The sequence below is a fragment of the Oryzias latipes genome, chromosome 7, assembly GCF_002234675.1.
Source record: "Oryzias latipes chromosome 7, ASM223467v1".
In the NCBI taxonomy this organism is placed as follows: Eukaryota; Metazoa; Chordata; class Actinopteri; order Beloniformes; family Adrianichthyidae; genus Oryzias; species Oryzias latipes.
The window spans coordinates 94,182-122,014 of NC_019865.2; the positions used below are offsets into that span (position 1 = coordinate 94,182).

Genomic DNA, 27,833 nt, shown 5'->3' on the forward strand with positions numbered 1-27,833 from the left:
AGCCAAATGAGATACTGAAACCCAAAATATGAACCAGCAGTTTTCTTTCCCTTTTAAACTTTCAGTCTTTCAAATAACTTAACAGTCAAAAACAGAACTTTGTTTACAATTTCTAAACATTTCAAGGCTTAAGAAGTGTTTCTCTATTTTATAAGAAAAACAAAGCTGATCAAGTGCTACATTATCTGGCCCTAATTCCAATGTTTGGGTCATAGTAGAATTATAAAACAATACCAAAGGAATCTGTAAATATCATCATCCCTCGTACGTTTTCTGCAGAAACAGGACACTGGATTCCTGGTGCAAAGCTGAAGCAGGTTACAAAAGGTTGATGATGAAAGGAAAAGATGAAAATCCTCCTATTCTAGCATTGGGATATATCCAAAACAAGGCATGTACAATAAAAAAATAGATATTTAAATATACAGACTATTGGATCAATTCAATGGGAAAAAAGAGCAGTTTCAAAACCATTCCTGCAGCTTGAGCAAAGCTAAGAGTAAAAAAGGCTGCCAGCTGCAGCGGCTGGTCTGGATTGTCCTCCTTGCTGGGATTACACTGCAAACACACTCAGGGTGCTTGTCTGGTCCTTTAAACCCAAGATGCTGTAAGCGATTCTCTTTAGATGGCCGGGGAGCCTCACGCCAATGTTCTTGACGTCCCTGCAAAAGACAGAAGAGTGTTAAAGAGCCGCTGCTCTGGCGTTTTGGCTTCAGTCCAACACTTTTCACACATCCCTCCTGCTTTGTCGTGTCTTGAAGTAATCACCCACTCATTCAGAGTGATGAAATACCAGCCTGGAGCCGATTCCAGTCCAGTCTAGCTTCAACTTGCTGAAAAGGTGGGGTCCGCTCCAAGCTTCTAAACTGCCCCTTTTTTTTCATCTTGGACAATAACAGGTAATACTGGCTTATTTGCTCCTCACTAGTAGAGCTACAGCCTTGCACACACATACACAAGTTTCTAGCCAAAGTTTTAATTACAGCCTCAACGACTTAACGAGAATTCTCCCTGCTTACCATGAATCCCTTGTCTGGCAAAAGGGTGCATCATAAATAACTGGTGGCTTTCCAAGAGTGCTACCACATGACTACCATGGTAGAATGGAGCCATGAAATGACATCCGGCTGCATAACAAATACTTGAAAGGGTTTGTCTTTACAGTTTGCCCAGAAGGCCTGCATTTACAGAGACTGAGGGGTTTATTTTTTGGATGTTCTTGTGGTCATGGTCCAAATGGATCAGGTCCCAAATGTTCTCAAGTAGTTCTTTCTCGATGGGATTTTGCATCTGCATTCAAAGCTAAAGAGCATTTTCACCTAAACGGGCAAAACCAGGATTTTAGGAGGTCAAGAAGAATCGATCCACAAGGCAGGTAGCATGTCTTGGACCTACAATGACTGGTCCACCACAAATGAGCCCAGTCCTACATTTTAAAATTCTGACTTCTGCTTCTAGAGATATGCAGCAAGAAATCTTTTAGGATTGTAGTTTTAGATTCAATGAGGAACAAAGATGACAAACATACTCATTCTTCATCTGCAAGACCTGGTCCATGGTGAGTATCCCAGCAGATGTGAAGTTGTCAATGTACTGGTTCATTTTAATGGACTCCAGCCATTCGGACACGGACCTGAAGGGAGAACCGTCCGAGCCGCTGGTGCTTGGCAGACGGATTGAAATGCTGGCAATGGAAAGGAAATACAAATGTTTCTGATGTGCAGAGTTTACCACGGCAAAAACAGATTCATGTTCAGGCAGAAATGATGGGGTGATAAGTAGGGATGGGTACCGAGCCCCGGAATTGAACGAGCCCCGGGGCAACATTCTTCAAGACCTCAGTATCGGTAAGATCTGACCTCAACGGTTCTGCTATCGGTTCTGGAGAAGTCGCTTTTTAGTGTATGTGTGTCCCACAAGATATAAACTAGAGCTGTGACAGTGTGGGGTTTTTGATTACTGCGGTGATGAAGCAGCAAGAGTCACGGTGTCACGGTTAACCGCAAACCCCGCAACCCCATCCCACCCCTGTCGCCAAACACAAAATCCCCCGGCTGCATAAATGAATACAATTCATAATTACAACGCAGTATTCCTTATTAACAAATAACAGTAACAACTAGCTACTAACTATCTAACTATACAGGTGTTGTAGAATGAGTATGTGTGTGTGTAGCAGTGCGCTGCGTGTGTAAGAGGACTGAGCACGTGCCACGCCAGAGCGAGTGAGAGCGTGCACAAGTGTTGGGGGCACACGTTCATGTTTGTTGTGACGGAGTGAAAGAGAACAGTAATAGAGGTCTTTATTAAACCGCTCTGGAGTAGAGCTGTGACGGTGTGGGAGTGATCACCGTGGTGATGAAGCAGCAAGAGTCGCGGTGTCGGGACTCTTGCAACCCCCCCCCCCACACACACACACAAAAGTCTCTGGCGCACTCAAGAATCCGCACGCAAGGCGTAAGTATGCGTGTGTGAACATTATCTGTATTGTGTACATGTTGACATGAGGACATTTTTTTTGGAGCCAACAGGTGTGTTTATAACATGTGAGTGTGTGTGTGGATAGGCCCCGGCCTTCTAGATTTGTATTACATCTGAACCTCACCGTAATGAGTATAACCATTCAGAAACTAGTTGCTCTATGCTGCTTCATGGTTTTACCCTTCCTTCCTATGATCACCCTCCTACCCCCCCCCCCCCCCCCCCCCTCTCTAACATCCCTCCCTCTTCTTCCCTTCTTTCCTTTTCCGTCCGGTCCAACACCAAAGATTTTCAAACATGATTAAAATGAATAAAGTTTGGCCTCAATTACAAAAGGGGTTTATTCAGACATACCTTTGGTTAGTCTGAAGATTCATAACCCCACTTGTTAAAGTAAAATATGTCCAACACAAGAGGCCCTCAGCTCTCATCTGTCTGCCTAGCTGTTGGACAGGACAAGTTAAAAAATATAAAAAAATAAAAAGAACGCACGCAGCTTGTAATGGAAATGAATGCTATGGAAATTCCCCCAGAAGCCCTTGAAGTTTGAACACAGGACTCGCAGAAAAGTAAATTATTAGCAATGATGAATGTGTTTATTATAGTTCAAATCACGCACCATATGCAGAACTTCCAACAACAAAAACGAGCAACGTTTGCTGCCCTATGCAACTGCATTTTATTTTAGAGTGAACAGTTCATTTAATTTGGTTTATATTTTCATCATGACAGCAATATGTCAAAACATTGCTGTTTATTTTTCTTTAAATAACTTATTTTTTCATGTATTTTACTTTTCAAGTTGGAAAAATGTATAAAGTAAAATGTTTTCTAAAAAAAAAACAATGTTGTTGCATAAAGAGGAAATAAATTTGTTATTAATTTTTCGTCCTCAAAAAGTATCTATAATTGTCAAAATACTGGATCGATAAGCAGTATCAATAAGAGTAGTAGTACCGTAGAACCTTAACGATACCCATCCCTAGTGATAAGACAGAGAAGGTGAGTAGATTGATATGGATCCCTTGTTGAGACATTCTCGTTTAGACTACGATCACATATGCCAAAAGGCCACCACGCTGAAAGCAAAAAGCCTGTTTTTCAGCAAAATCTTCATGTGGCCACACACCGGCATTTGTCAACGGGAGACAGTGGTTGTATTTCTACATGCCAGCGGCAAAGTTCGAATTGAGCGGCGACTGGACGATTTTATGACATCGGGCAGTGGCCGCCAATGCACATTTGGAGGCCATGCGGTGGCAGGAAGGCAGCAGCACGATAACTGACTGATAGGAGGGTCTCTAAGGTCCCAAAATTGTCTGATGTGCTGCCGTCCCACCGCCACAGTCTAACTGTTAGAAATCCTACAGTAGTAGCATAAACACTTGATGAGGGCTGTTGACATGGGCCGGGGGCCTGGCGATGACCACATTTCAGTCTGACAATCCTGGCCACCGTGGACCCCCGGCCCATTATTCCCTCTTATGTTTCATGTGTCTGTGCATACATACAAGCTCACTGAGGACCATTTAAGAGGCCAAATTTCCCTGTTCCAACTGTTTTGGTGGAGGACTTGGGTGTTTCTGGTGACCATTGCTTAAAGAAAACCTCACCCTAACCCAGATGGCTGATTACCAAACAGATCTTACCGTGGATCAAAGTCTGCAATGGTCTTCAGGGAGTCGGGGCTGCGCACCAACTTGTCCAGCAGGCTTACGATGTCTCCGAAGCGCGGCCTCTTTGACCGATCCTGCAGCCAGCACTGCAGCATCAACTGGTAGACAGTTGAAGGGCAGTCCATGGGTGCAGGCAGCCTGAAAGCCTCATTGATAGCCTTCATCACCTGCAGTTGGTCACATCATTAGATTTTTTAGGGCAGCTGTTTACCTATCCTAAAGTGCCATTGAAAGAAATTAACTCTAACTGTTAGCTTGCCTCGTGGTTACTCATATCCCAGTAGGGTCTTTCTCCAAACGCCATGACTTCCCACATGACGATGCCAAAACTCCAAACATCACTTGCTGAAGTAAACTTCCTGTAGGCTATTGCCTCTGGAGCCGTCCAGCGAATGGGAATTTTACCTCCCTGTTGAAGAACACAGACATAACCAACTGTGAGCTCCCTGACATGCTTTGTGGGTCATGCTCTGAGAAAGGCCCATATCTACTCACACTTGTGGTATATGTCCCCTCAGGATCATCTTCCAGCACTCGGGACAGGCCGAAATCAGACACTTTGCACTCCAGGTTGTTGTTGACCAGGATGTTGCGAGCAGCCAGGTCCCGGTGAACGTAACTCATGTCTGAGAGGTACTTCATGCCAGCTGCGATTCCACGCAGCATGCCCACCAGCTGGAAGGAGGAAAACTCTCCATCGTGGTTCTAGAGGAAGAGAGAAGGGTTGTTCTTATATCAAATGATGTCATCACCTCCCTTTCAAGCATTTACATAATCAGCTAACAACAAAGTGAGGGCAGGAACAACAGGTGGACTCACCCTCAGGTATTTGTCCAGTGCTCCATTCTCCACGTATTCAGTCACTATCATAGCATGTTTAACTGCACAAAAACCCAGTGCGACGCACTATATTACAAATGATGATACAATATAAAACAAGCTTAACGGCAGGAATGCCTACATTTGGTAACCACGCCCTCCAGACGGATGATGTTCTGATGGGAGAACTGGCCCATGATCGAGGCCTCGCTCAGGAAATCCTGCCTCTGCTTCTCAGAGTATCCGGACTTCAGCGTCTTGATAGCTACTGCAAACTCCTTCTTCCCTGGAGCCTTTAAAATTCCTTTGTACACCTCTCCAAATTCTCCTGCAAAAAGGCACAGTCTTTATCAGAACAAGAGATCCAGAACGACAACAGTAAATGGATGTGAGGAATCTTCTCGGGTTTCTTGCTGCAGGCTTTGGCTGTATAACAGTGACAAAATCAGGAAGTCTCTGTGCCTGTTTTGCCCGAGGTGCTCTCACAAAGGTGTGTCTTGGCGTGGTGCTGCAAGAAAGACTGCCCTGTGTTTTGCAGGCAGGCCGCTGCACACGTGATCATGGGAGTTGATCACTGAAAAAGGTCCAAAGAGTAAAAGTGGTCACACTTGAACGAGCCTTTCCTTAAAGAAAAGCTTCCCAGCGTCCTGTTGCTGAAACCTGGTTTCAAACCCTCACATTCCTCAGACCTGACGCACAACAGACACTGTCTCAACTTGTTGTGTGAGAACTGATGCTAATCTTGCAAACCACTGTCATTCAGCCTGTTAAACGGTGAAAAACACACAAAATAAACAGCGAATCTGTGGGTTGGAAAGCTCTTTCAACATCTTAAGCCCTGCGGCAGATTTTCACAGCGGTGTGTCACTCACCAGCTCCAATGACTTTCTGTTTTGTTACATGGCTGGGGGGGATTTCTGTGGCAAACTTCAGCACAGCTACGTTGGGGTCCTCGTATGTGTGTGGATCCACGTACGTCTTCAGCGGCTTTAACTGCTCTGCATGTCAAAGACACAAAACTGCACTGAGAACATTTCCACGAACTGTCAGTTTATTAAGATGCGGTTTTACCTGGGGTGGAAAAGTAAGTGTCGTCTTGTCTCTGCCTGTGAGAATTTCTTCTCCTGAAACACAGGATATTTTAAAACTAGACAATATCTATGATAATGCATGTGTGCAAGCTGAATCCCTGAAGATGCTAAGCTGCAAGTGCGACCATTGAAGCTTTATGCTTAAATTGCTGAAAGTCCTAAAGCAATTTGTTCAAAAAAGTGTTCCGAGAGCGGACCTCCATCATGTGAATGTTCTGAAGTGTTCCTGGCATTAAAATGAATTTAGAGATGAAGAAACATTTAGGAATGAATTGAAGGGTGTTATATGGGCATCTGCGAGTTTTCCCACCACTGAGGAAGTTCACGTTTACACTGAAGCATCCAAGCAGATGGTATGACCAATGGTGTGCCCCTCACTGGCCTTGTCATAGAGTGTCTGCCCTGTGACCAGAAGGTTGTGAGTTCAAATCCAGGCCAAGTCTGAGACCAAAATTTCTAAAGATGGGAGCCAAAGCCCCCAGCATGAAGGGGCTGAATTTGGGGCTTAAACCACCAAATGGCTGGAGCGCGGCTGTAACTGCAGCCCACCCCTCCCCCAGGGGATGATGGGTCAAATGCAGAGAACAAATTTGGGACTTAAATTTTAACTCAGAGCTGATTTGGTCAGTGACCGATGACGGGACAGATTCAACCCAGGTGAGTTCTCGGATTCAGCTAGAGAAGCGGGTATTGAAAAAAACCAGAGAAAGTGGATGCAGGAGTTTTTAGAGGCTTAGCAAAGACCAAATATGAGAAATCCAAACAGTGGTGGAGGCCTTTGATGGAGCAGCGGTTACTCACCGTCTGCGCACAAACAGAACCACAAGCACAAGGATCAACATGCTGGCTCCTCCCGCCGCAGCAGCCAGGATAACTGCTGTCTTGCTATGGTGTTCTAAAAACAAAAGCAGGGACATTCAAGCGAGACCCTAACCCTGAACAAGGATGTCAGGAAATAATGAATTGTTCTCTTTTTTACCTTCAGACAAGGTCTCGAACTGTTCCTCCTGGCTGAAGCCTCCGTGGCTGCCATCACTGCTGAGAGCCTGAACCCTGAAGAGATAGGCAGTAGCCGGGGCCAGATCCTTGATCTGAGCGTAGTTTTTCTCCAATTTAAGCCAAATGTAGGTCGTTTTATCCAGATTATCGTCCTGGCAGGGACAAAAAGGTTAACCAACATCACTTCCGAACCCCAGATAAGAGTGGAAAGTTTGCATGTCTCTTTTAAAATACATTTAGAACTGAACATTAGTTAATGCGGATCCTACAAGAACTACCCCGTTCAAGTCTATGGAACTTTGGGGGAAACAATCAAGCGTGGTGCACCTTCTTGCGGTAGGTAAGTTCATAGCTGGTTGGCTGAGAACGAGGGGAGACATCCCAGGAAAGGGACAAACTGGTGGGAGTCTGTTCAACCAGTTGTATGCTTATAGGTTTTGGGGGATCTGATGACAAAAGGAGATTAAAATATGAAAAACATCATCAGTAATGAAATCAGTTCTTCATAATGAGATGCTCCATAGACCTGTGTCTGCTGGTCCTGCTCACCTGTGAAGAGCACAGATGTAGTGATGGAGGTGGAAGATGGCATTTCCTCCTCAAGAACCTGAGATACACCACTAAGAGCCTCCACAGTGAAGGTGTAGTTCAGGTGTGCATCCAGCTGGCTCACTAGCACCTTGGTGTCGGTGAGGCCCACGCTGCCAGGCTCGTAGCGGATCTTCTCTCCGCAGGTTTGACAGACAGGACCGTCACAGCGCTGGCACTCCACATTATAGGTTATGTCCTCCCGATCTCCAGTGTCTTCAGGCGGCTTCCAGGAGAGGAGCAGTTTCCCTGACGGGAGCTGGGTGGAGGCCATGAGGTCGCGGGGAGCAGAGGGGAGGCCTGTAATATAAAAGGTTGGAGAACAAAATTATACCTGAGGAACACAAAGACGTATTTAAGGAATCTGTATTTAAAGTATTGATGCGAGAAAAACTAATCCAGCATGCAAATGCAGAGAAAAGCAGTTCAATGCATGTAGGATTCTCACCTGTGCAGGGCCCTGTGCGCAGATCTGTTGGTGCTCGATAAAATCCATCCTTGCAGAAGCAAAACTGGGCTCCAGAGACCAGAGCCTGAGAGTTGGCAGGGCAAGCCTCGCACGATCTGTTGGAGGCTTCAGCCTTGAAGAAGCCTGGCTGACACCCTGCAGTGACAGTTTCACCAGGAACAGTCAAACTCGGTCCAAGGCGTTTCAACATAAACTGGTTCACAAATACAGGGATCAGGTAAGCTTTTCAACTTTTAGGGAAAATAGACACAAACACATGAGCACCACTGAGTTACGAGTTTTCCAGCCTGGGAAGTATGGGTTCAGGTCTGGATCCATGATTACACCTAAAGGTGAGTCTCAGTTTGATTTGGACTGGAACTGACGGAATCTGTTTAATGCTGATCTTCTTTAGCTGAGGGAAGTTCAGACCCTTTCAGGCATTTCTGTGATTATTGCAAGAAGTCCACAGATTTTATATCCTGTTTGGAGAGTTTTGGTGTTCATCAACACATCACAATTCCCACCCACACCACAGGACCGATTTTAGACCTTGTCTGCTGCTCTGGTGTCTTGCCAAATGGCTGCGAAGTGGATCCCCTTTCTCTCTCTGACCACTCCCTAGTAACTTTTGATGTGAATATTGCATCCGCTGGATCAACCCCCCCACGCAGCACTACCTACCGTAAAATCAATAAGATTAACCTGGATCATTTCTCATCCCATGTGGTAAATGGCGTATACTTATATAGCGCCTTTCTTCCTACAAGGACAAAGCGCTTTACAGTCACACACATTCACACACTGGTGGCCGCTCTGCTGCCAAACACAGGCGCCCGCCTACCACCAGAGGCAAGGTGGGGTTCAGTGTCTTGCCCAAGGACACTTTGACTCATGGGCGTGCAAGGCAGGGATCGAACCTGCAACCTTACGATCATGGGTCGACCGCCCTACCGCTGCACCACGGCCGCCCCATCACTGACCTTCCCTGCACTGACACCCTCCACACACCTGATGAACTTGTCTCACATCATCATGACAGCATCCTGGATATCCATGCTCCGCTTAAAACCAGAAGGGTCTCCTTTTCGCTCACTGCTCCCTGGTTCAGCCCCTCCCTCAGACAACTAAAAGCTAAAGGACGTGGACTGGAAAGACTGTACAAAAAAGCTGGTCTCTCCGTACACAGGGACATGTACATCAGTCACCTCTCCCACTATAAGGACTCCATCTCTAAAGCCAAGTCAGCATGCTACTCCACTTTAATAAACACATGTGAAGGGAATTCTTTCCCCTCTTTTCCAAAGTGACAGCCTACTAACCAACTACCACCCCACCGTTACACCTCTGACTTCTGTGACACCTTGGCTTCCTTCTTCAGATCAAAAATAGAGAACATCCATCAGGAACTCTTAGTACATCCTGGCTCCGCTCCAGCTCCCTCATTCCTGTTGGACCCACATCACACATTCTCATCATTTTCTCTACTATCAGTCAGTGATATTGCTGAGCTAATTAAACATTCGAAATCCTCTAGCAGTCAACTTGATCCACTTCCTACAGTTCTGGTCAAAGCTCCTCTTCCCTGCCTGTCCCCTCTCATCACCAACCTTATTCAGTCCTCTCCTCTCAAAAAGGCTGCTGTCACTCCTGTAGCAGGATTAGACCCCTCCAAACTAAACACTTTCTGCCCCATTTTCTAATCTTCCTTTCATCTCCAAAATCCTTGAAAAAAACTGTCGCAGAACAACTTTGAAGGCGTCTCTCTCAGAATAACCTACATCAACAATCAACGGTTCTGCTATCGGTACTGGAGAAGTCGCTTTTTCTGTGTCCCACATGATATAAACGCGTCGCAAATGAATACATTCATAATTACAATGAGTCTTCTTTATTAACAAATAACAGTAACAATTAGACAACTAACTATCTAACTAATGAACTAACTATAGAGGCCTTGTAGAATGACTATGTGTGTGTGTGTGTCCGTGCGCTGCGTGTGTCAGAGGACTGAGCGCGTGCCACGCTACAGCCAGTCAGAGCCTTTGACTGCAATGGGCTTCAGGCAAATGTTGCAGCGTGGGGGGGGGCTCTTCAATTCAATTCAATTCAATTTTATTTGTATAGCCCAAAATCACAACAACAGTCGTCTCGATGGGCTTCGAAGTAAAACATGAAATCAAAAGGATCATGAATACAAAGAGTTCAATAGGAAAATACTAAAATGAACTAACAAACTGACTAAGCTATACTGGCATCCCTGCCCTTAGACCCCCCTTCGCCGTAAGGAAAAACTCCCAAAAAAAACGGATTCCGGAAAAAACGAAGAAACCTCAGGGGTGTCCACATGAAGGAGGGATCCTCCCCCAGGACGGACAGGCGATTTACCAGAAATCTTAGAGAAGAATGAACTTATCTAAATCTACAACTACATATATAAAAGTCCAGCAGACGAGCTTCATCCAGATGGAGTTGGGGGGGGGGGGGGGGGGGGGGGGGACAGTCAAAGGCGCGAGTCGAGCCGGAGACAGGAACCACAGCCAGGTGTAGGAGCAGGAGCAGAGGCGAGGTACTCGGTCAGGAACAGGAGCACGGATGAACCAACTGGAGTCTGGAAGCACTCCCACTCCCCAGGAGGGGAAAGAGGAAAAGAGGGACAATACATGAATCACTGCAGCAAACAGAGGCATGGAGAACTAAATGATAAATTATGATCAAGAATAGAGAAGAGGAAGGGTAGAAGTAAAAAAGGAAAGAGGACAGAACCCCAGAGCACCATAGTTACCCCAGCTTCAACTTCTAGCAGCCTTTTAAAAGAAATAGTTATTATTAAGTTTAATTTAAACAAACTAACATTAAGTTAAATAATCTCTGAATACTAACTAGTCTGACAATAAGCCTGTCCACAGAGGAATGTTTTCAGTCTAACTTTGAATGTAGAAACTGAGTCGGCCTCTCTTACATGAGCTGGGAGTTTATTCCATAAAACAGGGGCTTGGTGGCTAAACGCTCTACCTCCAACCGTACTTTTACTAATTCTAGGAACCACAAGCAGTCCTGCATTTAGGGAGTGAAGTGTTTTCATTGGATGGTAAGGGACTATGAGGTCCTTAATATAGGACGGGGCCATTCCATGTAAGGCCTTATAGGTTAACAGGAGGATCTTGAACTTAATTCTAGAATCAACTGGGAGCCAATGGAGTGAAACTAACACAGGAGTGATGTGATCTCTTCTGCTAGTTCCAGCTAACAATCTAGCTGCTGCGTTCTGAACAAGCTGGAGACTTCTTAAGGAACTCTTAGGACACGCTGCTAACAAGGAGTTACAGTAATCCAGCCTCGATGTAACAAATGCATGGATGAGTTTTTCAGCATCACTCTTAGAAAGTAGGTTTCTGATCTTAGCAATATTCCGCAGGTGAAAAAAGGCAGTTCTACACGCCTGAGATATGTGAGCCTTAAATGATAAATCCTGGTCAAGTAAAACCCCAAGGTTTCTAACTGTGGAATTGGGGGCTATACTTACACCATCCAGGGAAACTATCTGAGCAGACAGAGCATCTCTGAGGTTTTTAGGACCAAGTATAATGACCTCAGTTTTTTCTGGGTTCAAGAGGAGGTAATTAATTGTCATCCAGGTCTTGATGTCACTGATGCAGGCGTTCAGTTTCTCTATCTGGTCATTCTGGTCAGGCTTCATGGATAAATACAACTGCGTATCGTCGGCATAACAATGAAAATTAATGCTGTGTTTCCTGATTATGTTTCCTAGGGGTAACATATAAAGCGTAAACAGGATCGGTCCCAAGACTGAGCCCTGTGGGACTCCATAGTTGACTCGAGTGCACTGAGAGGAATCTCCATTTACATTAACGAACTGATACCTATCAGACAGATAGGATTTAAACCACTGGAGAGCAGATCCTCTGATCCCTATGTCCTGCTCTAATCTATGGAGTAAAATACTGTGGTCGATAGTGTCAAAGGCTGCACTGAGGTCCAACAGGACCAGAATAGAAAGTAGTCCCTTTTCTGAGGCCAATAACAAGTCATTAGAGACTCTAACTAGTGCAGTTTCCGTACTGTGGTGAGGTCTAAACCCCGACTGAAAGTCTTCAAAGTGGCTGTTGTCCTGTAGGTGGCAGTAAAGCTGCTTAACTACAACTCTTTCTAGGATTTTAGAAATAAAGGGCAGGTTTGATATCGGTCTATAGTTGGCCAAGATGCTAGGATCCAAACTGGGCTTTTTCAGAAGAGGTTTAACAACTGCATATTTAAAAGACTGTGGCACGTAACCAGTTTCCAGAGAGGCATTTATCATTGTTAATATGGGATCATTAATTAGGGGAAAAGTTTCTTTAGAAAGTCTAGTGGGAATTGGGTCTAACAGACACGTTGAGGATTTGGAGGACGTAATAATTGATGTTATTTCCACTTGATCCACAGCAGTGAAGCAGTCTAATGTTACAGAGGTTTCTATGGATGCCTCCATTTCTACCGCTTCAGCCTGTTCTGGGCTGATAGTAGGAATAACTTGATTTAACTTATGTCTAATATTTGAGATTTTACTGTCGAAAAATGTAAGAAAATCATCAGAGCTGAGAGAAACAGGAACATGTGGTTTTACTGAGCTCTGACTGCGAGTTAATTTAGCAATAGTGCTAAAAAGAAATCTTGGATTGTTTCCATTCTCTGATATTAAGGTTGAATAGTACTGGCTTCTAGCTCTACGCAGAGCTTTTTTATAATTTAATAGGCTATGTTTCCAGGTATCCAGAGACTGCTCTGAACCGGAGCGGCGCCATTCTCTTTCCAACTTACGGGTTTCTTGTTTAAGAGAACGAGTTTCAGCGTTAAACCACGGTGCTACTCGGTTTTGTCTGACGAACGTAGGTTTCAAGGGGGCAACAACATGGAGTGTACTCCTGAGGGCTTGTAAGGCATCATTAACAAAGTGGTCATTTATACTAGGACTGATACTATGGGAGCTGGACTCAGTATTTTCTCAGAATATCACTAAGTACTGGCTGAACTGTGTGTTTAAACTCAGACACAGAACGGTCAGTTAAGGTTCTTCTAAGCTGTTTCTTATTCACTGGGGCAGAAGGATGTTCTAATGTAAACTGGAAGGTAATCAGAAAGTGATCAGAAATGATGGGGTTAAGAGGAAGGACACTCAGCTGGCTGATCTCTATCCCATGGGTTAGAACAAGATCCAGGGTGTGCTTATGACAGTGAGTGGGTTCATTCACACTTTGGGTGAAACCAACATCATCTAATAAAGCTGCAAAGGCCTTTCCTAGACAGTCACTGGGGTCATCAACATGAATATTAAAATCCCCTAATATTATAGTTTGATCAGAATCTAAGACAATAGTCGATAGGAAGTCGGAAAACTCAGTTAAAAATTCTGAATATGGGCCGGGGGGGGCGATAAATAATTATGAGTAAAACAGGTTTTGGAGTTTTCCTGTTTGGGTGACTTAAAGACAATATGATGTTTTCAAATGAATTATAAGCATTTTTAACTTTAGGGCTGAGAAGTAAGCTAGACTGTGATATTACTGCCAAACCACCTCCTTTCCCTGAAATCCTGGATTTCTGATAGTTAGCATAAGTGGGGGGGGTTGCTTCATTCAATCTAACATAGTCATCCTGTTGGAGCCAAGTTTCTGTTAAAGCTAGAAGACTAAGGTTTTTATCAGTAATTAACTCGTTGACTAAGAGGGACTTGGAGGAAATGGATCGAATGTTTAATAAACCGCATTTAATGACATCATAATTCTGCTTGTGAGAACTGCTGTCTGTCACTTTAAGGTTTCTATGACGCGCTCCTTTCATTTGTCTTTCAGCACATAAGCTAAAGCTCGGACCTGCTTGACTTTCCCTGCATGGGTTTTGCACCGGCACTAACCCTAAGGGAGGCTCAGAGGAGCGTTTTCCACTGCTGCTCTGCGCCCGGGTCTCGTCTCTGGATTGTCAGGTTGTCAGACTAAGGCTAGCAGAAATGTTTCTAGAAAGAAGAGCGGCACCGTCCCGGGTGGGATGGACGCCGTCTCTCCGCATGAGACCGGGCTTCCCCCAAAACGCGCTCCAGTTATCCACAAAACCAACGCCGTTTTCTGGGCACCATCTAGAAAGCCAGCGGTTAAATGATGAAAAGCGGCTGTACATTTCATCATTGACTAAGTTCGGCAGGGGACCAGAGAAAATTACAGTGTCGGACATCGTCTTAGCCAGTTTACACACCGAAGTTACGTTTAACTTAACCACCTCTGACTGTCTCCGTCGGGCATCATTACCGCCTGCGTGAATCACGACTCGACGGAACCTGGACTTATTTTGAGCTAACATCCTAAGGTTCCCCTCGATGTCACCAACTCTGGCCCCCGGATAACACCTGACTGTAGCCGCTGGGAGCTCCACGTTTCTAACTTCAGAAGAGCCTATAACCAGAGTTGAGTGTTCAGCGGGTGTGTCGCCGAGGGGGGAGAACCTATTACTAACGTGGAGTCTCGGGTGCTCTAAGTTTTTGCGTTTAGCACTATGTTTCCTCCCAACCGGTACAAACCCCTGACTGTCTCCCGGCTGTTGGGAGGGCGCTGGGGTGCTAACTAAGTTAGCCCTGGTGGCGCGGCCCGCGCTACGAGTAACGACCTGGCTAGCCGGCTTAGCTTCCACTGTGCGGAGCCGCGCTTCTAACTGCTCCAGCCTGGCCTCCAAGTCTAACACAAGACTACACTTAACACAACTACCGCTATCTTCACTAAAGGAGGCAGGATCATCACTAAACATATGGCACATGGGGCAGGAGAAAGGAGGAGAGGCGGAAGGAGTGGTGGTGGCCATACTAGGTTCTAAGCTAAGGCTAGCGGTGTTTAAGTAAAGAGAAGTGGTTTATTTAGCAAAATGAGAAAAGTGAACAGCAAGCGGTTTAACAGTGGTGAATTCGCTAATAAAAAGTATTAGATGTGAATATTAACCCAGATAACCCTTAGAGTAAGCAATAGTAGTAAGGCTAATGCCAAACAAGAGGACAGCAGTCACACACGACTAGCACTGGGAATAGCTCACCCGGAAATGACGTCACAGGAAGTCCACAGTAATCTTAAAACCCCTCTTCCTCCCCATCAGTAAACCCAGACCAGTTCCATCAACAGAGGATTGAATCCTTTCTTGGGAACAAACTTTCCTCTCTCACCGGTAGCCATGCTGTCGCTGTTTCCTGTGTGCTATGATGCTGTTGTTTGCCGCTTGCCATAACGCCGTGTGAAACTAACGCTACGGAAGCTCTGGGGACCCAAAAATGCGGCATTACACCAAAACTCGATTTAGTTATTTTTTAAATCGCCCATAACAAAAAATTCAAATTCCTTCATTCAATCGATTTTTCGCCCAGGCTTAGTTGTCATCCATAAATAAATATAATTTATTGGGTTTACTGGATTTAAAGAAAAATAAATAAATAGATGGAGTCTGCATCAAAGTGAATTTGTTTCCATCATCTCATTCATCTGAACTCTGGTGTTTGACAGATGGAAAAGTCTATTCAAGGTTGTGCAAAAATGGAAAAAAGATCAAAGGAAACATCACTCTCATAATGAATACAAATAATTAAAGAATTAAATTAATATTTTACATAAATATCATGAAAACATTTTAAATCAACACAAGTATTGCCAAATGAACTATCACTATACATCGGCAAAAACCTTTTTTCTAACACATCTAGTGTTGCGGCTCCCAAATGTCTCTTTGAGAGGTTCAGGTTAGCGACCTCTGGTCCAGCACATCCACGTGCATTCCCGGTTTGTACTGGAACATTATCATGTATAAAGTAAAATGTTTTGTTAAAAAAACAATGTTGTTCCGTAAGGAGGAAATAAAAGACTTTATGTTCTCAATTTGTTATTTAATTATTTTTCATCCTCAAAAAGTATCGATAAGAGTCTCGTTAAAATACCGTATCAATAAGAGTAGTAGTACCGTTCAAACCTTAACGGAACCCATCCCTACCAACAGGAGGGCTGTAGGTGCAGCTTTGATCCTGACCACCATCTCTGCGCTCAAAGTGAACGTCAGTGTTTCCTGGAATTGAGTTACACTGACACAATGTGCAACCACAGCAGCTGACTCTCCAAAAAGCTTTTAACCGGATTCCTCGAGGAAAAGAAAAAGCTGCACTAAGTAAACTTCCTGGTTTCATGGAGACAGTGGGAAGGGTTGTGGATTGTTGTTGGACCAAACAGGAAGCAGGAGGTGAGCAACTGACGCAGGCTTCCTTCCTAAAACAGCCCATCACAGAATGAACGCAAAGGGATGAACGATCACCAGAAATGCCGTCAGCAGGCCGCAGACTCCTGCAGAAAGCTCACCTGCAGTGCTGACCACACATGAATAAGGCACTATGAGGGTTTCCTGAGATGAAGGAGCTCAAAAACAAAGGCCAACGTGTTCTGATTGGTCCAGTTTGACAGCGTTAGGCAGCTTTTCTCGTCTGCCATTTGCTGCAAAGAAAGACTCGTCACTGGAGAGTGTTGGAGTAGCAGCAGCCTGTTAAGGAGCCACAGAGGCTCTGAGGGCAGAAGTCAAGATGAATGAGACGCCGATGAATGCATGCTGGGATGGCTAGACGGACGAATGTGTGACATGCTGGCGTGACGACACCACACCCCTAAAGACATGAGGCTACGTGGTTCAGGGCCCCTGAAATAGAGTCCAGTGCTGAGCTTTTAAAAGGCAATAAGGTCACCATTGCTCCAGGGTACAAGTAAACGCCACTTGGCCAAGTAAAACAAACACATGCTCGCTCTACCAGAGAGCGGGGAAAGAAAGGGTCAGACATACGTCAGCGAGGAAGAAAACTAAATCCAAACAAGAAATAAACAAAATGTCTGGATCCTTATCACAGCGGATCCCTCATAGCAATCCTTCCCAGGCGGCTCTGTTTTTAGAGCTCCAATTGCAGTCCATCATGTCAATCTGTCTACATGCAGAACATCAACATGAAGGGTACTTGGATGTGTAAACATTGGGGGTCTCCGGTGTGTGTGTGGGGGGGGGGGGGGGGGGGGGCTGGTAACATGAGCCAATGGTTACTGAGGTGGAGAAGTGGAGGAGGGTATATCGGCTGCTACAAAGGTGTAGCTGTGTTGGCCCTGGGGGAGTGGGGGGTGTTCATCAGGCCTGATTGAATATAATAAATATCCCTCTCTCCTCCATCCACCCTTCACACCCTCTTCAAGGCCCACAGCGGGAACCTGCCATCCGTTTCAAGTTCAGAGGAAAGTATCCAAAAGGGACCAAACTAGGCAAAAAACTCAAGGAAATCAAATGCAAAAGCAGAGCAAAGACCTCTCTGCACAGACCGACCAAAAAAAGCCCTGAACCAACGGGTCAAAGTTGCCCGGGGATTAGGTGACCTCCAGTTTCCGTTCACAGCAACGGCAGAGTGAGCAAGTGTGTGCTGTGGGGGGGCTGAGTGATGGCAAGGGGCAAAGAAAATACTTGCATCATACACCAAACAGTTCAAAACCATGTGCTTCGTGCTGCTCTGACCCCACCCAACACAACGTCCCATCTCTGTACTTAGAGGCCCTGGGCTGAGGAATGTTCTTCTGTTCCACACCACAACCAGCATCTCGCAGAGCTCAGAGCACAAGACACATTTCGAGCAGAAAGACGTAAACTACAGCTGATCCCTCCCAACCGAGACATCCATCCGGTTTATAGAGCCGCTTCGTCCTGCATCTGAGAAACGTGGAGAAAAAATCTGTTCAGACCTCCAAACAGCTTATTTGATCACAAAATAGCCAGTAAAAAAGCAGGCAGATGGCCTTGGGTTCATTTTAGAAGACATTCCAATTCTTTCAGAGAGGATTTCTTTTTTCTGAAACATATTAATATGTGAGCTGGAAAAAGGCAAGACATAACCCCTCATTCTGTAGGTTAGGAGTACAAAAAGTCTACGTAGTTTTGGGTCATTAAAGGTCTTTGAAGGTTTTTCCTCTTCGTTAGGATAATTTGGGAATGCAAGCTTTTTCCTAGAAGCATAGGAATAAGTTTTCCAACCACACTATTTCAGAATCAGTTAAGAAACTGCAGTGAAGTTAGTTGTAGGTTGGATATTTGGCAGACATTCAGTGCGGATCTCTTAGGGACCGTCAACAAATTAACAAATGCATGAGATGAAGATTTTAGATCAAACCCAAAACTAAATGCTTTGCAAAAATAAATAAATTACTATAAAACATTTCCTCATGTTGTGTTTAAATAATCGTATTTATTTTGCAATGTTTTAATAAGACAATTTTCCAATGACAGATGCTAGATATCTTGTTAGAAAAATGGTTTGAAGTAAAGATTCTGGTTTTTTTAATAGCTTCCAAACAATGTGACCTTATGATTGCAAATATATGCCAAATTATGGCTCCAAAATACACCATACAAAAACTTTATATGAATTTTTATATTAAAATTCCAAAGATTTGCATATGAAATCTGGTCAATTTTTTCAATAGCTCCCAAACCATGTGACCCAAAGAGAGGAAACATATTGTGAACTGTGGCACTGACACCCCAACATCAGACACATTTTAATATAAAAATTAATATACATTTTGCATCATCTATAATTGCAATATACATTGGTGTTTCTGACGTTGGGATGACAGTGCCACATTTCGGCGTAGGTTTCATCTCTTTGGGTCACATGGTTTGGGAGCTATTGAAAATAATAACCAGACTGTATATACAAACCTTTGGAATTTAAACACAAAAATTGATGTAAAATTTCTGTGTGTATGGTCCATGTTGGAGCCATAATTTGGCATATATTTGGAATCATCAGGTCACATGGTTTGGAAGCTATTGAAAAAAACAGACTTTTAACTTAGGAAAAATATTGAGCATATACTATTGCAATACTTCTCATTAAAACATTGCAAAATAAATAAAAATGTTAAGACACAACTTGAGGAAATGTTTCATTGTACTTTATTTTATTTTTTGCAAAGCATTTAGTTCTGGGTTTGATCTAAAAACTTCTTCATCTCATGCACTTGTTAATTTGTTGATGGTCCGTAACCCTTGTGCTATCTTAGATGACCCCCCTCTTCCATTGAGATGTTCTCCCTACCATGACAAAGGTGGATAAAGGTGGAAAGATTTCATGGCGACTGAGTCGACTTCATTGGGTTGGAACTGGAGGCCAGTCATTTTTTCCTGAGTTCTCACAGACAGTCAATGGTCTGCACAGCTTATCTAATCATCCTGTTATGAATAACTAATATGATAAAAAAAAAACGGTTAGTTAATTTTCCACTAAATGTTTCTGACATAAGTAGCTGTTCTCCTTCCCACTGAGCAAGCTCAGATTCGTCTCACTAGGAATCTTAAGGAGCTGTCAAGGATTTCTCTGAAAAATGACATTCACCAGGGAAAAGGGCATAAAATGTTCTCAGTCTAAAAGTCCCATCAGGCTGCGTGAAACCGGATGTATTTGATGCTTATTCAGAAGCTGCAATTCGACCAAGAATTACAGTCTCTCTGTGATTTTGGAGGCAGCACAACAACTTAAACAGAAAAGCTTCCCAGCTGTCTCAGTTTGTTGTAGCTGAGGCGACAGTGTGCACCTCAGGATTTGAGAAAAGAAACTACAAAAAAAACAACAAGCTGAAGATATCCCCCGTCTTCCCCGAGCGGCTCAAAGAGAGGAGATGAGATTTTATAGAGGCAGAAAAAGCTTGCAGAACCAGTACTTACTTTGGGTAAAACGACCAAACACACCCAAGGCAATTGCTACCCTACAAGTCGCTCACCGCAGTCAGCAGACACATGACAACCCAGTCACCAACGGTTTGTTTGATTGGCGTGGGATGAATTTGGAAACAAGTTTACAGAAAGTAGTTGGGCAGGAGACACATCAATCACAGACACCTCTATTCAGACGCTGTTTTTCCCCAGCCTCTAAAAAAAAAAAAAGGACCCTTTGCCTCACAAACTGAAAGTGGAGATTTCACAGCAGAGCTTTGGACCTCCAGAGGATGGGCCAGGGCAGCCTGTTGGGGGGGTGACAGGCTCATTCCATTGCTCCAATGGAAGCAGGTTATGAGTGGAAACTGTTCCAAGGTAAAATGTCAGCAGGAATTTCTGCAGAATTATGAAAAGATGCCACAAAACTTGAGCAGGAACTGAAAGTTTCTCCATGTAACCCATCCATGATTCAAACAAAGAGGGGAATTACATCATTGTGTATTTTACATCCCCTCTGCCACACACTGAAAACGGCTTTATCTTTCAATTCAGAGCTTTGATGTAAGCAGTGATGTCCGTGTGAAGACGACGCCGTCCCCCCCTTTAACCCTAAAAGGGTTGACAGACCAGAGATCTCAGACGAGCGGATCAACAGACAACGACCAGAAAAAGTCTCAAACTCCAGTTAACCATTTGCTGAACATGACAAACCTTCAACCTCAAAGGGAAGAAACCACACAGTTAAAGTTCTGCCTTCCAGCAAAGGAAGAGGATTAACGCCGTCAAACTCCATATATTTATATTTAGACTTGATTTTTAAGTGAATGAAAACATTATTTTGAATTAAATGCATACATTTGGATAAATATGTCAGATTATAACATGAGAAAGGGTTTTTCTGGCGTATAAATCATGGAAAGCGGTCAACAAAAAATACGACAACCCAGCTCACCCCCCCCCCCCCCTTCCATCTTACACAGGCAAAAAGCACAGCTGAGTTAAAGTCTATTACTGTCACCGCCCACAAACATGTGACCCACCAGCTGATTACCTACAATCAAAGCAAATCTAGATTCATTCACCATGAGGGAGAGTTCTGTTCCAGGTTCTTTTTGAGTGACTGACCTCAGGCCAGTGCAGAACAATGTGAAGGTCATCAGCTCCATCCACGGTTAGGAGTCTGACCATGAACGCTTTCTGAAGATGAGGAGGAAGAAAAACTACGAAATGAGCATAAGCCATTGGCAGAATCAGAGCACAGGGAGGGCGGGGCCGACGTGAGCATCGCAGTGAGTGGCGTTTGATTGGCCGTTCTGCATGTCAGTCAAGCTGAGGATGATGATTCGCTGACTGCAGTTCTTTTTAAATATATAAATATATACCGTATATTTATACTTTTACTACACATCCTTTGTGATCGACGCAATGAGCACCCTGGTCTACTAGATGTCCCTCTGTGAGCCCCCCCAACCAATCATCTGGGCTCTGATCTACACCCCCCCCCCCCGTCATCAAGCTTCTTTGTGATGTTTCATTTTTTTAGTGATGGGGTGTGAACCGGAGCTGGTCTCCCCCCTCTGGTTGGGAGTCTCCTTCCAAGCAGCTGATCAGGAATGCACCAGCCAGCAGGGAGACGTGGGGGGGTTCACCAGCCCTCCGAGGAAAAACAGCGCTTCATTGTTCTACCTTTGCATTCCAACCCTCACCTCTGTTCAAATAAAATCCCTCCCAACTTTACACAACCTTGTGTGTGAAGTGCTGACAACCATCAGCACTTCATCAGGTCAGAGGAGGGAAAACTCTGATCTGCAACCAACTGCAGGGTGAGTTTGTGACGAGGATTAGAGGAATTTCCATGATCCCGGTTCTGCCCCGGAGCAGATCCAGACCGGCCCGGGCATGCTGGCTGAAGATAAGGGCAACTTGTGGAAACAAAGAGAAAAGTAAAGAAGAGGTGGAGACTAAGAGGGGGGTTAGCTGCCCCTTCGTCAGTGACAAGGATGGGGGGGGGTTCAGCAGAGCATGTTGTATACAAAGGACCCCCCCCCCCACTGGTTAATCCGACAGACGTTAATCCGTGGTAGAACAGCAGCCTCCTGGCTCTTTGATCAATTGACTTTCCAACAACAAAACAAGCGAATCCAACTGTGAGGCAGGGTGCTGGGCAGAGCCCCCCAGGACAGGAGGCAGTCACGGGACAAACATCAGCCACTAGGAGGATCCCGACATCTGTGTTTTGTTCAGAATTCAGATATCATACGATGGTGGTGCTGCTTCTACAATTTCTTAATGTTTTCTTCGACCAAAACACCCACATGTGGTTTCTTTGAACTTCTACAAATACCACCTTAAAAGATCAAAATGAAATCACAATGACATTTAGATTTTTGGGAAAACAGTGATCACGTTAAAATTTGTTTTAAGGAGTCTTCCTTCATGCACCCTAAAGGCCCGTACACACCGGGACGAATATTCGCCAGGCGTTATTCGCCAGCGTTTTTCAACACGTTTTTTGTGTTCACACCCAGGCGATTTTCGCTGACGATGAGCCGAGCGAACATGCAATTTCATTCCCTGACATTAGATGGCGCTTAATGTAAAACAGAAATACTCCTGTACACAAGGTGGCGCTGCGCAACTTTACGCTTCTTAAAGTCGCTTTTCGCTCAGAAGAAGAGAGCAAGTATTTACCCGCTTGTCAGAATCAAACAAAGAAAACATGAATATTTCCAGCACCAGTAGCTCCAACTGGTGCTTGGTTCGGGGATATTTTAGAATGTCCGTCATTATTTCTTCGCGGCAGTGTAGACGCTACTCGGCGTCTATCTTCTTCGCTGGTATGTGTGCTCAGCAAGGCAGTTTTGTGTTTGACCGCCCCCAAGTTGTGTTTTACTGTAACTTCAGAAGCTCCAGACACGTGTGCAAAAGCGCCATTCTCATTGGTCGAATAGATTTCGACGCGAGGCGTCAAAAAAAAAAACGAACCCGAGGCGTTTTTTTTTTTGGACGCTTTGACGCGTGGCGTTTTTTCGCGTTGTGCACACTCTCATTGGTGCCCTTTGTTTAGTCACGAGGCGTTAAACGTCGTCGAAAATCGCCGGCGAAATTCATCCCGGTGTGAACGGGCCTTGAGGAGTTGCTGTGTTTCATCGTTGTCTCATCTGCTGCTTCCTTCCTAATGTCTTTACGTCATGTGGCGACCGGCTACGGTGGCCGTGTTGGTCCAGTTGTTCCGCTCAGAGCCCGGAGCGTATTTATGACTGAGGAAACTTAGAGCGAACCGAAGCTCAGTCCAATTGGAAACAAACCGAGACCACCTCCAAAGATGGGTCCGAGAGTGGTTCCTGGTCCTGGACCAGGGTCCACTTGGGTGTCTTCAGACTGAAGATCTGTTCAGGTGGGAAACAAACTCTGGTTCCCCTGACTAAAATGTTCTGTCCAGACAAGGGAAAGCCCCTGTGAGGAGGACCACATCCAACTTAGTGGCCTTGTGGTAGAGTGTCCACCCTGAGACTGGAAATCTGTGAGTTCAAATCCACTGTCAAGTCACACCAAAGACTCTAAAATTGGGACCCAATGCCTCCCTGCTTGACAGTCAGCATTAAGGGTTGGATTGGGGGGTTAAACCACTAAATGGTTCCCAAGCACGGTGGTGTCTGCAGCTCACCGCTCCCCCAGGGGAGGGGTCAGATGTGCAGAACAAATTTCACTCATTGGGACTTTAATATTCAGGAGCATGTCCTTACCTTGACACGAGTCTTTCACCTTCTCATAACCTGCTTGGCACAGACATCGTCCTACTTGCACCACCCAGTCTCCGTCCGCAGAGCAGTGGCTGTGCGGCAGTTCCGCGGCGACAGCGTGGTCCACACACTTCCCATTCACCTTCCTTAATCCGGGGCTTGCCACAGTTTCGGGGAACAGAGCGAGCTCCATGACCTTTTCTGGGCAGATTTTGTAGTAGACTCGGACAGAGAGGAGAGCCACGCAGGCTCCAATGTCTTGAAACGCCAGGTAAAATCCTTTCCGAGATAGGCTCTCCACCACCTTTGTCTCTGTGTTGATGTTCATTTCTCCTTTACCGCTGATCTTGTCCGGGGCAACGGTGGCCACCTTCTTGAACTGGCCCTTGCGGAAGGTCATACCGACGTCTGCGTCCGACTCGGACATGAAGAGGTTGAATGTTTCCTTGCACGTCAATGACCCTCCATCAAATGAGTTACAGTCTCTGACAAGAAACTGAATTTCAACAAAAACCCGAGAGACCGATGCACCTCGCTGGATGAAGGTGGTACGCAGCCAGTTGTCCTGCTCACGTTCCTCAACATTGCAGACTGAGTAGGTGTAGAACTGAGAACCGTTAAGGGTTCTTTGGGTGACCTCCCACTGAAATAAAATCATACAAAGCATAGAGATTAGAGAAACAAACTGGATCGCTTGTCTACAGGAGACGGTTGTAGGACTCTCAGTATGAACTGGTCCTCTGTAGGGAAAACTCTCTTTCAATTCTTTATAGTTCAACACAGCAGAAATCTGGATGAAGGTGCAACCTTGAAATTACAAAGACCCCCTCCACGTTCACTTGTCCCAGTAACTGAGCTGCTCACATGCATGTGCTGCTGCAAGAAGGCAGTAATGTGACAGCAGTTTTATAAAGTAGCAGCGCTGATGAACCCCCCCGGACCCCACAGGGACACAAGCTGCTCTCTGCATGCAGTCGCAATGCTATTAATCAAAGGAATGTGTTGAGTGAGCACTACCACATAAAACCTGCTGCACCTCTGCTGCACAGCTGGGAAACATTCCTGTGCAGCAGCTTAGAAAACAGACAAGAGGGAGACGGTGGTCATGTGACACGTGGAAGACCCATGGAGGTTTGTTAAAGACACACACAGACACACACACACACACATGTAATGGTAAATGGCGTACACTTGTAAAGTGCTTTCTACCTTCCTCTGAGGCCTGAAGCGCTTTACAGTCACACACTGTGAAACCTGTGTGAGACGTTCAGGGACCTCAGCATGTCTGTGCATGCCTCACAGCGCAATCTGGTGGGGGGTGCAGATTCAGCTCAAAAAACAAAACTGTGGCTGAAAGCCCTCCAGCCTCCAACATGAGACACTACGTGATGCCCCCTAGCGTTCAAGTGTTGCTATAACGCTATGTAACCACCAGAGGCCAGAAGGAGAACAGCTCCTCTGGAGGAGTCTCGTCTGCTCCTCTGCAGGAGTCTCGTCTGCTCCTCTGCAGGAGTCTCGTCTGCTCCTCTGCAGGAGTCTCGTCTGCTCCTCTGCAGGAGTCTCGTCTGCTCCTCTGCAGGAGTCTCGTCTGCTCCTCTGCAGGAGTCTCGTCTGCTCCTCTGCAGGAGTCTCGTCTGCTCCTCTGGGTTCCTTTACTCCCAAGCGAAGCTGAAAACAGAAGCAGCACTCACTCACCCCGGGCTCCTTCAGCGGAAGCGTCAACCAGCCCAGCTCCCCTCCGACCTTCCTCATGTCCAAAAGCACCACTGAGGAGGAAGACATGAGACTTGAACCCACAGGAATGTCACCGAAATCTCCACAGACGTTCGTTCCAGACACATCAGAAAAGGATTTATTAAACCAACGATCAGGAGAAACTTCAGCGGCCTGATTGCTGCAGCAGCGTGACGTCACATGAACCAAACCTCCGCAAAAGTTCCTCCAACTTTCGACTGGAGGCTTATGAACTTCAGGAAGAAGCTTTCTCGTCTGAATCCGGAGGAACTCTGTTGGATCAGACACTCTGAGGAAGTCATTACAGCGAAGCTTCTTTCCTGGACGCTCCCGCATGGCACGCGGGATGTCCGCAGGGTGAGGGTCGTTGGTTTGCAGCATGAATCCTGGTACAAACGGACACTCACCTTCGTTACTCTGTAACGTTATTACAGTCCTGGTAATCAGCAGGCACAGAGAGAAGAAAAGCCAATTTCCAAGAGGAAAATCCATTTGGAAAAGTTTTCCTGCGCCTGCACGCGCCGCACTTTGGCTGGGACTGCGCAGTGGAGGTGCGCGCGCGCGCTGCGCCCCGCAGCTCATTCACAAACCTCGCCCCCCCCCCGGTCAAGACTCCACCCCCTGGAATGTGCTTCTGCCATCAGCAAACAGAGGTCTGAACAAAAGGATCTGATTTGGGTTTTTGCTGAAAGACATCAAATCATTTCTGCAACAATTCAGGAAAAGAGTTTCTGCCCAAAATGTTCAGCAGGTTCTGGGGCCTCATTTATAAACGTTGCGTACGCACAAAAGAAGGCGTACGCCACTCTCTACGCAATAGTTGAGATTTATAAAAAGCAAACTTGACGGGAAAATGTGCGGTCCTCCACGCTCTGACCCAGGCGTACGCACAAAACGGGTGAAATGAGAAACGGCGACACCGTCGGCAGATGGAAGAAACACGTGAAAGTGAAAATGACAATCCTGCCTCTCAGAAATAACATGAAGACTTCACAAAGCAAGTCTTACAATTAACAGCTACACCAACACCCGTTTGATCGATCAGCAGTGAAACAAATAAAAAAAATCAAACGAAAATTACAACAGAAATTCAAATGAACACTTATTTGGAAAAAGAAAAGTGAAATATGTTCTGCAATATTGGCATGTTGTGCAATTCATCCTCATAAATAATATAGTTAACAAAACGAAATACAAAACTGACATTCTCGTCAGTGTGTCCGTCTGGTGGAGCAGATATAGGTGTAATTAGACAGACAGACGGACAGATGTACTAATTATCCACTGGGGAAAGTTGTTTTCATAGTAAAACATTTCTTCCTAAGCCACGGAATTATGGTTTTCATGCATATGCCTTTAGTTTGTTTTATTTTTGATAAAACAATGTATGGCGTATGTCTCAACCATTCAGAAAGCAACAAGAAATTACATTTGCTGAACAATTTCCCATTTCCACGTCGATTATTACTGACATCTGCAGCTTGTCAGATGTAATTAAATGGAGGGAAATAAAATGCTCCATCACAATGCGTAATGACGCACAATGGCTGATCTTACGCTCTTAGAAGATGTGGCAAATGGAAGAATTCGGAGTGAACGCATCTTTAGACAGCAAGAAGACTTGTTGGCAAACGAGGACGAGTGGCTTATGAGCCGGTTCTGACTTCCTCCAGCCGTCCTGTTGGACCTCTGCGGGCTTTTGGGCCCGGCGTTACAGAGGAGCACTCGGAGGAACCACGCGTGTCACCCGGTGCATCTGGCGCTCCGGTCCCCCCATGGAGCGCTGTAGCCTCACAACCTCGAATGGTTGTGAGGCTACAGCATTTACGGCGTCTGCCACCGTTTGCCGCTCACGTGCCTTTTTGGCATTAGTAATGCCCACACTGTGCCCTCCAAACAACACTTTTCTCCTCTTTTCCACCACGCCAACGATAACTTCTACTTCACATTGAGTGAAGATACGTTTTTTTGATTTCCTCCGGTGTTTGCCATGGTTCTGCAATCAATGAATATTCATTTGTGGGCGTTTCACGGACTATTTATGGGCAACTATGGGCGTGTCATGAAGCCGCAAAAGCTGCCCTGCATTTAGAATTGGTTGTGATTTATTAAGGGAAAGATGCGTAGGATGTGCGTGCGCACGGTTTTATAACTCCGAATATTTCTTTGCGTACGCACGTCCTATGTTTCATCCGTACGCCACTTCTGACGCAAATCCTACGCAAAGTTTTATAAATGAGGCCCCTGGAGAGAAAAACCAAAACGATGAAGATCCGTCAGTCATGCTCCAGGCTGAGACCACATCCTAAAGAAATGTTTAATCTTTTCTCACAACGAATTCAGAGGGAGGAGGACGAGGAGTGAGAGGAAGAGGAGGAGGAAGAAGAAGAGGAGGAATAGGAAGAAGAGGAAGAGGAGGAAAAAGTGGAAGAGGAGGAGGAAGAAGAAGAGGAGGAATAGGAAGAAGAGGAAGAGGAGGTAAAGGAGGGTTAGGAGGAGG

At 45.3% G+C, this 27,833-nt stretch overlaps 1 protein-coding gene across 1 annotated transcript; it reads right to left on the reverse strand.

Moving 5' to 3' along the window:
• Window positions 1-234: 234 nt before the first annotated feature.
• On the reverse strand, window positions 235-25,894 carry LOC101158510 (ephrin type-A receptor 2). The gene is made up of 17 exons (XM_011472907.3): window positions 25,741-25,894; window positions 25,295-25,365; window positions 23,603-24,242; window positions 8,103-8,258; window positions 7,616-7,954; window positions 7,394-7,512; window positions 7,047-7,218; window positions 6,869-6,962; window positions 6,048-6,100; window positions 5,849-5,974; window positions 5,119-5,304; window positions 4,977-5,038; window positions 4,653-4,862; window positions 4,417-4,566; window positions 4,131-4,324; window positions 1,529-1,684; window positions 235-662 (listed from the first exon to the last, which is right to left on the reverse strand). Exons 1-17 carry the CDS (start codon window positions 25,823-25,825, stop codon window positions 554-556), a joined length of 2,922 nt encoding a protein of 973 aa, XP_011471209.1. The 5' UTR covers window positions 25,826-25,894; the 3' UTR covers window positions 235-553.
• Between the last annotated feature and the right edge of the window lie 1,939 nt (window positions 25,895-27,833).

What these genes read in the sequence shown, in the direction of transcription:
- LOC101158510 (XM_011472907.3), bottom strand. Translation starts at nt 25,825, where the DNA reads ATGGATTTTCCTCTTGGAAATTGGCTTTTCTTCTCTCTGTGCCTGCTG. An exon ending in GCGCACAGGGCCCTGCACAG is followed by an intron (nt 7,955 to 8,102) that starts GTGAGAATCCTA and finishes TTTATATTACAG; the next exon opens with GCCTCCCCTCTGCTCCCCGC. An exon ending in ATTGCAGACTTTGATCCACG is followed by an intron (nt 1,685 to 4,130) that starts GTAAGATCTGTT and finishes TTCCATTGCCAG; the next exon opens with CATTTCAATCCGTCTGCCAA.